The 9,405-nt window shown below is 42.7% G+C and overlaps 1 protein-coding gene across 1 annotated transcript in view; it reads right to left on the bottom strand.

The window, feature by feature from the left end:
- Positions 1–867: 867 nt before the first annotated feature.
- Positions 868–9,405, bottom strand: part of Erp27 (endoplasmic reticulum protein 27) — a 27,388-nt gene continuing 18,850 nt past the window's right edge. Inside the window, exons 4-7 of the mRNA XM_004626201.2 lie at positions 8,284–8,400; positions 4,541–4,666; positions 2,149–2,346; positions 868–1,142 (exon numbers count right to left, since the gene is read on the bottom strand). Coding sequence (XP_004626258.1) covers positions 1,095–1,142; positions 2,149–2,346; positions 4,541–4,666; positions 8,284–8,400 — 489 coding nt within the window. The 3' untranslated portion in view covers positions 868–1,094. The remainder of the gene's footprint in view (positions 1,143–2,148; positions 2,347–4,540; positions 4,667–8,283; positions 8,401–9,405) is intronic.

Raw genomic sequence — 9,405 nt, forward strand, 5'->3', positions numbered from 1 at the left:
GTCTGTGGACAGTAAGGGACTGTGAGCCAGAGAGTCTCAGCCAGACTCCTCCTACAGCCCACACGAGTTGGACTGCACACCCCATCTGCAGCAATCCAGGGTCAGCCAGCCTCAGCCTGCCTCAGCGCCGGGTAACCCCACCCTCACCCAAGCCCCATGCTTTTCCACAGGGGACTTCCTAGCTCCTCGGCTGCATTTGTACCCACCCTCGCCCAGGCTGGCTTCCAACCCCCACTCATCCCACCCACAGCGTGAACAGAGATGCATTAGTGGCTTATCCCTGATCCTGAGCAGTGGGTGCTCACTGGCGAGGCACACACAACACGCTTGGGCAGCAGGATATTTACTAAAGGACTGGCCTGCAAAGAGATGCCAGGCTTTGCCTATAATGTTACTGAGTTCTATTTATTGTGTGGGTCGTTGACTTACATGGGGAATTGGAAATGTTAAATAAGCATCATTTTTACACGGTCTGTTTCTGCCGAGTTAAGAAACTTGGGGGCATCATTTAACTTCTGGCAAAAGAACCAATTTCGGAAAGGCGTTTAAAACCACCCTTTTGTTCTTGGCCCTGAGTCAGAGAGGGACTTGTGCCTGTGAAAGAAGGGAGAGTTTCAATCCTTAGATAACCCAAATGAGCACAAGCTGTGCTGTGCGAACCACATGCCGTGTGTAAATTCAGCATTAAGGACCCAGCAGAACAGTCTCTTTCTAGGAATGCCTCTCCTTCACAGAGGTATCACAGTATTTGCAAAGTGTCCACTGAAGTCAGGAGGGTGACACAGTACGAATGCACATGGATGGATCATGGAGCAGTGGATTAATCTATCCAGTAGGAAATTAAGTGATAGAGAGAGAGAGAGAGAGTGCATAGGAAATTGGAAAATATAAACAATGAGATTTTAAGGAATGAAGTGGATATCTATCATCTGTCTGTCTGTCTGTCTATCAGTCTGGGTGTGTGTTTGTATATGTGTGTGTGTGGTGGGAAGGCCTGGTGATCTTCTTGTTTAGTATCTCTGAGGCTTAAATATCCCCCTTGTTATTCAACACAAAGCAGATATGCAGCAACGAGCAGACACATCAAGGAGAAGTCAGAGTTCCTCCTTCGGTGTCTTTTCCTCGGATTCCTGATTTTCTTGCTGAAAAACAACAAAGACTGATAGTGAGATTGGGAATCCACTTTTGTTTTTACACTTATAAAACTGAACCGTGTGTTTGTTCCCAGAAGTCCTAAATTCATCTTAAGTTTTTATCTCATGAACTCTTTTACATGGGATTAGATTTGTTTCCCATTGTGTCTTGAACAGAGTGACAGAATCTTGAATTCAGTTCCTTTGAGGAAGCAGGAAGTTAATGTGGCTCCACCAAGTTTGCACAATCAGGGTGGGGTCTTTGGATCATGGAGTAGTGGATTATCTATTGCATTCAGGGATGAGCGTGTTGCTAGGAGGTGGGATCTGGCTGAAAGTTGGGCCTTGGAGGTGTGACCTGAAAGGGTGTATTCTTGTCCCCAGATCTTCCTTTCTTTTTCTGCTTTCTGGCTGCCACAGGTTAGGCAACTTTCTCTCACTAAGAGCTATCGCTGCACTATTTCTAGAGCAAACCTGATAAAGAGTGAATGCTCTGAAAACCACTAACCTATCTAAGCCTCTGCTCCTCTAAGTTGTGGATCTTAGGTATTACATCTCATCAAGTCTAGCAGATTTTTCCCAAAGTGATTTTCTAGTTCTATTCCCATAACTACGTGCTCAGAAACATCCTTTTTTTTGTTATTTAGTACAGAGTCTACATGGTCTCCCTGCACAGATCGGACTCTAGTGATTCTCCTGTTTTCAGCCTCCCAAGGGCTGGGAGGTGTGCGCCACTATGCCCAGTCTGAGTCACCATCTCAGCACACCTCAAGGTGGGGCCGACACAGCAGGCCAGGGATTGAACCCCAGTCCCCGCATCTGCCTAAACAGGTACGTTAGTCCACTGAGCTATCTGACCGGCCCTTCTCACAAGCATCTTGACTCTGACCACCACTTACTCATGGTTGTGCTATTCTAGTCATTAAAATTCAGCAGAGCGCAAAGAAACAGTGAGGAGTTAGAGATATAGAGAAGAGCAAAAGGCAGTGTGCTTTTCTTGTCATCTTACGCTTACCAGCAATTTCTCTTTCATGAATCCATCGCAGAAGCTTTGTACCTGATCGACTGTCACTTCCACTATGGGCAGGGTGTCCCACTTATCGTCCAGAGTCCGGTAAATGGCCAAAGCTGGCAGCTGAGACATCTTTAGTTTGAAATAGGAGATCACATTTCTATTTTCCATTACACCACTGTCCACTAGAATGAAGAGAACCTGCATTTGGAGACGTTTAGAAGGCAAAGATCTCGCTGAGGTCCCGAGGAGAGAAAGGTGCCTTATCATTGCTGTAGTGTACACTGTGTAAGTTTAGGGTCTGTGCCCCACAAGGGAGATGTCAGTGCTGGTGTTGGTAATATGAGCTTTTTATTGTTTTTTGCTGGCTTTGGTATTTTATTCTCTGTGGTCAGATTTATTTAATTATAAGAACTTATTTTATATATATATATATATATATATATATATATTTTTTTTTTTTTTTTTTTGCAGAATTGGGGATTAAACTCGGGCCCTTGTGCTTCCCAGGAAGCTCTTATTCTACTGAGCCATCTCCCCGGCCCCAAGAACTTATAATTTGGTGATTAGCTAAGAGAGGAAGTATAGGCTAGTAGTTAAAGGCAGAGCATTGCACAAGCTTTACACGCTGTTGCTGCTCCTTCCGAGCTCTGTGACTGTGCCAATGTTACTCACTCTGAGTCTTGGTTTTTCTATTAGTAAATTTTTTTTTTTTTTTGGCGGAACCGGGGATTGAACTCAGGCCCTTGCACTTGCCAGAGAAGCACTTATTCTACTGAGCCATCTCCCCAGCCCCATTAAATATAATTTTTTGATGTATACGCTTAATGACTATAGTATAGCTTGCACAACATAGTGTTTGATAAATAATATTTTACAGATATATCTAAAGCCCCCCAGTGGATGCCTAAAACTGTAGTTATGATATATGTATGATGTGTATTTAGGATGCATATGTATAGTTTGATTATATCTGATATATGTGTCTTTGTTTCTTTGTTTTTTTAAATTAGTTTTATTGCAAAACAAATAGCAATGAGACAGTTTCAAAACTGATTAGTAAGACAGTTTCAATAATTAATACATTGCATATTGTTGTCTTCGTAGTGGTTATTCATAGTATAAGATGCAGATGTGATATCCTGTCCAAACACTTTTAGTACAAATTTTTATTCTCATTGAATTAAGAGAAAGTAACTATATCTATCCTAACTATTTTGTGTATACAGATACAAAATGGTCCTTCATTTGTATCCCCTTTTTTTCTTTAGCTTTGTCAGAGATACTATGTTTCTTTGTATGCATACATACTTATATTATTATAAAAAGAATAATTATAACAATATGCTATAATAAATGTTATTATGAATTCTTTCTAGAATTTTCTTTTTGTTATTTTTAGACCACTACTGGCTGGAGATAACCAAGATCATAGGATCTATGGATAAAGGGAGGCCACTGTAAGTTATTAAGTCAAACCTTCTACCCAAAGCATAAATCTTGGTAATATTCTTTTTTTGTTGTTGTTGTTTGTTTGTTTGTTTTTTGTATTTTAGGGAAGGGTCTACAGGGTGTTCAGGGTCTCACTACTAGATCTGACACATAGTGAGTCTCCTGTTTATAGCCTCCCAAGAACTGGGATTACAGGTTTATGCCATCACGCCCGGTCTCAATTGCTGTCTCAGTGGCAGGGCTGGGCACGGCAGGCCCGGGGATCAAAGACCTGACCCCTGCGCCTTCCAGGCGCTTTAAGCCACTGAGCTATTTGGCTGGCCCAATCTTGGTCATATTCTAATCTTGGTAATTATTGCCATTCAGCAGCACTGAACGCTTCCAAGGTTGAAGACCAGCCGTCACAGGGGCAGCTTATTTTAGGATCAGATCACTTGCATCAGTAGAAAGCTTCTAGTTCAGTGCAGTAGCCATGACGCAGCCAAAGTTTTGCTGCTTCAGAGACAGAAGACAAAACTTCGCAAAGGAGAGAAAAGAGAATATACATTTACTGGGCATCCGGTAGGCACCAAGTACGTGATAGGTGTTTACATGAGAAATCAGCCCTGACATCTGCTCCACATTGTAAGGTATTATGGCAAGCAGTAAACAAATTAAGACTAATAGATGATTTTATTTCCAGTGTCATTTTGTTCCTATTTTCTTACTGTCTATCAATGCAGTAAAAAATAAGTCAACCACCATGAGAAGATTTTATATAGGCCTTTAGTCATACAGAACACAACATTTTAAATTTCAAAAATGGGGTCTTGTTATGTGCAGCTCTTTCTTTGTTATCTCATAGCCATATTGTTTTGCCCACTCAGCTCTTCCTGGCCCCACCTTCTTCTTCCTAGTGCCCTGGTCATTTGCCCTGAACAAAGATGCTGATTTCCCAACTCACCTTCCCCCGGAAGAGCTTGGCTGCCTCCTGGTAATGACGCATGTGTTCTTCATACTCCGGGGAGGCCTTGTCCATCATCAGAAGAAGGTGAATCTCAACCATGGCATTAAATAGGCCTAGCACTGTCTGGAAATTGAAATGTGGTATAGCAGAGTCAGAGGGAAGGAGGGAAGTACAGAGAGAGAGAGAGAGAGAGAGAGAGAGAGAGAGAGAGAGAGAGAGACAGAGAGACAGAGACAGAGAGACAGAGAGGGAGAGAGACAGAGAGGGAGAGAGAGAAGGAAAGAGAGACACAGAAAGACAGAGAGAGATGGAGAGAGAGAAGGAAAGAGTGAGGGAGAGAGACACACAGAGATGGAGGGAGGGAGAAGGGAGGAGGGAGACAGAGAGAGAGAAAGAGCTGACCCACAGACAGTGCACAAGATAACCAAGGTTTACTATTTGCAGCTGCTAACTTTTGGAGTAACCTGTTACATAGCAATAAACAATTCATACACCACAAAACATATTAGTCATTTTTTCAACTCCTCTTTATGTTGCAAGACTAGTCAGATAGAGACATTTAAAAGGTGGCCTTTGGCTACATCTGATTCCAGCATAATTCTTGTGTGTGTAATGTACACAAGGCCCTGATTCTGATGCTCTATATTCAATAATTGAACCCCCAGTGTCCCAGTTTTTCAAATGAGGAAATGGAGGTGTAGATAGATTGTAACAGTCACAGTGACATAACTGTGGCTAATACTAGGTAGTCTGGTACCCGAATCCAAGCTTTTGGTTGTGGACGGGCTGCCCCATGGGACCCACGTATGCCAGCTCAGTCTTGGTGTGGCTGATACAGGCCTCCTCAGGCCAGTATGCACGTGAGTTCTTCAGGAACCCAGAGCCCTGGTTCTTCTTGGCTAATGGCAGACAGGCCTCCCTGGACAGTTGCAACCAATTTAGAGTGGGATAGCTCTGAGCCAGTGTAAAAGGCAAAGAGAAAGGGTGCGACTGTGGCACTTGTTCCTTTCCTTTTACTTTCCTTAAACTGTGCCGCAAGTGTATTCTAAGAAACTCCCATTGCTTTTCATTTCTCCTAAAAGCAGAAAGTGTTGCTGTGAGATCTGCACGTACCCGGGAAGGGAGAGTACGATGCATTCATTGCTGACCGCTGGTTTCCAGCACAGCAGTTTCTGAGCTGATGTGTATCATTAGGCTCCCAGAAGAGTGTGGTTGGAAACTGCTAGGTAGGGTTCTCCCCTTGGGTTTTCCCTAAATATGTCTCCTAAGAGTTTAAGATTCTACAGTTTGGAAACTGGATAATAGATAATTGACTTGTGCTTTACCAGATTCTGCTACAGAGTGTCGGCTTTTCTTTTCTTTTCTTTTCTTTTCTTTTCTTTTCTTTTCTTTTCTTTTTTCTTTTCTTTTCTTTTCTTCTTTCTTTCTTTCTTTCTTTCTTTCTTTCTTTCTTTCTTTCTTTCTTTCTTTCTTTCTTTCTTTGTATTTTAGTACAGGGTCTATAAGATCTCACTATGTAGATTAGACTCGTAGTGATCTGCCTGTGTTTGGCCTACCAAGAGCTGAGATTACAGGTGCATGCCACCACTCCCAGTCTCAATCGCAGTCTCAGTGTGCCCTGCGGGCAGGGCTGGCACAGCAGGTGGGGATTAAACCCCAGCCCCTGCGTATGCCAAAGAAGGCACTTTAACCCACTGAGCTATTTGGCCAGCTCTTGGATTTTTGTCTCTACAGCAGAGGTAGAGTATAGTTTGTAGGAAGCTTCAGGAGCTAAGAGCTAAGATGTCAAGAGGTACACTTGCCGTAGCAGAAGGGACCGGATAACATATTAGCTTATTAATCGTGACAGACACAGCCTGGTTTTTCATCTTGAAGCCAAGTCTAGCATGTGGCCACTAAAAGTGCACAGCAACTAAGGGCAGCGTTGTGGTTTTTTTGCAAACCTCTGTGCCAGCAGCAGGTGGGAGAGAGCAAGAGCAGAAGGGGTCTCTGTCCACATGAGAAAACTGTTGTGAGGAATTCAATTTGCAATAGAGGTTAGACTTACTTCTCTCAAGAAATTGTTACCTAGTTGACTCTTCATGTGATTTGCCATCTCTACTAATGTGGAACTTTAAAGAGATACTTCGCTGTTGGTGAGATGGCAGCTGGACCAAGCCTAAGAATGCAAGGTCTATGAGTGTCTTGCTGGCCTCCAAGGTTCCAGTTCATGATGACAAATTACCCAGGGACAATAAGATTGTCTTTTTTGGGCTCACTTCAGTCTGGACAGCTCACCATGGCCAGAATGACAATGGTGTAGGCAAAGAATATCTTCTTGGTTATTGCTGCCAACATGGTGTACATGCAAGTGTCCGTGTCCGTGTGTGTGTGTGTCCGTGTGTGTGTGAGTGTGTGTGTGTGATCTGTCAAAGTGGAAATGGAGTTGCCACTCTGCAGAGATAAAAGTAGTATAATTTGATGAGTAGGAAATGGTGTGCTTTTTTTTTTTTTTTTCCCTCTGTACTGTGGATCGAACTCAGGACCTTGCGCTTGCCAGCCAGGTGCTTAGGCTGCTGAGCTATATATCCAGCCCTGGATATTGTGCTTTCAATTGAAGGCTGTATGAAGGACAGAAACACCAAAGCACTGAGCCCCGCAGACGGATCATGACAAAAGTGGGTGCGAGTGCAGACGCCAACCCTAAAGCTCAAATTGCTAGCCCTAAGGCCTGGGGGAAGTCACTGAGCTTCCCTAACTTCCATTTCCTTCAGTGTAAATCAGAAATAGACACGATAGTCTAACATCTTACCAGCCTAATGCTGTGCTTTAAACTGTGCCTTTTCTGTTTTTGTATCATGTGACCTAGAATAATGTCACTGGAGTCATGAATACTCTCTATAAAATGGGCATAATAAGGGTTGACCAGATAGCTTAGCAGACTAAAGCACCTACTTAGGCAGAGCGCAAAAGCTGGGGTTTGATCCCAGGCACCACAAGCCATGCTGGCCCTGCCAGCCAGGTGCTTATGCTGCTCAGCTATATATCCATCCCTGGATATATATCCAGCTCTGGGAGCACTGAGGCAGCAACTGAGACTGGATATGGTGGCATATGCCTGTAATCCCAGCACTGGGGAGGCTGAAAAAAAGAAGACTTTTAGAAACTTTCATAGAAAATTTACAAAACTATGTCATAGAAATATGTAATCACAGGCTGGAGAGATGGCTTAGTGGAATAAGCACCTCCCTGGCAAGCGCAAGGATCCAAGTTCAATCTCCGGTTCCGGAAAAAAAAAAAAAAAAGAAATATGTAATCAGTAGGTTTTATTTTTTTAAAATTTCATTTGTGTAGTAATGTACTTTTTCTGTATTTTGTAAATGTATTAGGCACTCTTGCTTTAGGAGGAAAATGGAGCTTCAACACTGACTGCAGTCTAGTTTGAGAAATGGACTAGAGAGAGAGCTGTTGAGGCTTTTACTGAGCGCTTCCAGGGAGCAAAATTATGAAGTCTCTGAATGAGTTCCCCTCACTTTGCATTTTGCCTCTATTGCTTGTTAGTCATGTGATAGGTCACTTAACTCCACAGAAGAGTCGTAGTAAGAAAGGTAATGTAAGTAGCATGGTAGGTGTCAGCTGAGACAGTGACTAACATTACTGATCAAAGCATCAGGGTCTGGGATGAGAGGATTTCTGCTATGAAGATTAACGTCCTTCCTGACACAGGGACCCGGGGGACGGTGTGAGGGACGGCTGCTTACCACGGAGTTGTACTCTGTCACCAAGCGGAGGCTGTTGCTCCTGATGAAATGGCTTAATTTGGAGGCTTCCAAGCTCTCAACCTCTTCGCCTTCCAACTTCAGTTGTTCGTTATCCACCTAGCAGCACACAGAAGGACAGAACAGCCAGGGCTCGTCTTTTTTTCAGTAAGTGAGAAATGTGATTAGAGGACCACGTGGGAGAGGAGCTGAGAAAAGCTCCAGAGACAGAAAAGCAAACGCAGGATGTTCCCTGCCCTGGAGGGGATTTGTCTTTTATGGTTTATTTTTCTATAAAGCAATTACTAATATATTGAATCATACATTTTCTCACTGGTTCTGCCTATTTAAAATTTAGGTTTTCTTCATTCCTAGCTCAGTTTTGAATCGGCCGAATACTTTATGTCATTCCTTGTCCCCTCACTTTTTGGCCTGGAAAGTTGCACAAACCTTCAGTATTTTCTTAGAGATAACTGGAGTGCATTGTCCAACATATATTTTCAGACTCTATTATTAATTGGCAGTTTCACCATTCCTTTGAATTAGGGAATTCAAATATGCTTTGTGTTCTTCCAACTCTGTTTCTTCATGTTATTGGTGATTGTTATTGTTTGCTTTTTCCCTGAATCTTACATTCTTGTTATTGCTCTAGACTTAGCATACATTTCATTTAGGAACACATTTGCATGTAGCCTCCCTTCGTTCTTTCCTGCATTCTCGGGCTCCTACCCCGGATTTTTTTTTCTCTCTCTACTTGGAGAACAGCTTTAAGTATTTCCTTTAGTACAAATTAGTTCTGTTGAATGATATATTTCTTCAGTTTGGTTGTTTACTATGTATATGGATTTCAACTTTATTTTTAAAGCTTGTTTTTGCTGGTGATAGAACTTTAAATTGGTTATTTCCTTTTAGAGTCTGAAAGACACGATGATTTGCGTTTGGGGTTCTGTTTTTATTGAGAAATCAGTTGTGACGCTTATTGCTGTCCCTTTGAGATGACTTGAAGGGAATTTCTCTCTCTCTCTCTCTCTCTCTCTCTCTCTCTCTCTCTCTCTCTCTCTCTCTCTCTCTCTGTCTGTCTATCTGTCTCTCCTCCCCCATTCCTTTAAGATTTCTTTTTTTCCC

Source organism: Octodon degus, unplaced genomic scaffold (assembly GCF_000260255.1).
Source record: "Octodon degus isolate 3935 unplaced genomic scaffold, OctDeg1.0 scaffold00012, whole genome shotgun sequence".
NCBI lineage: Eukaryota > Metazoa > Chordata > Mammalia > Rodentia > Octodontidae > Octodon > Octodon degus.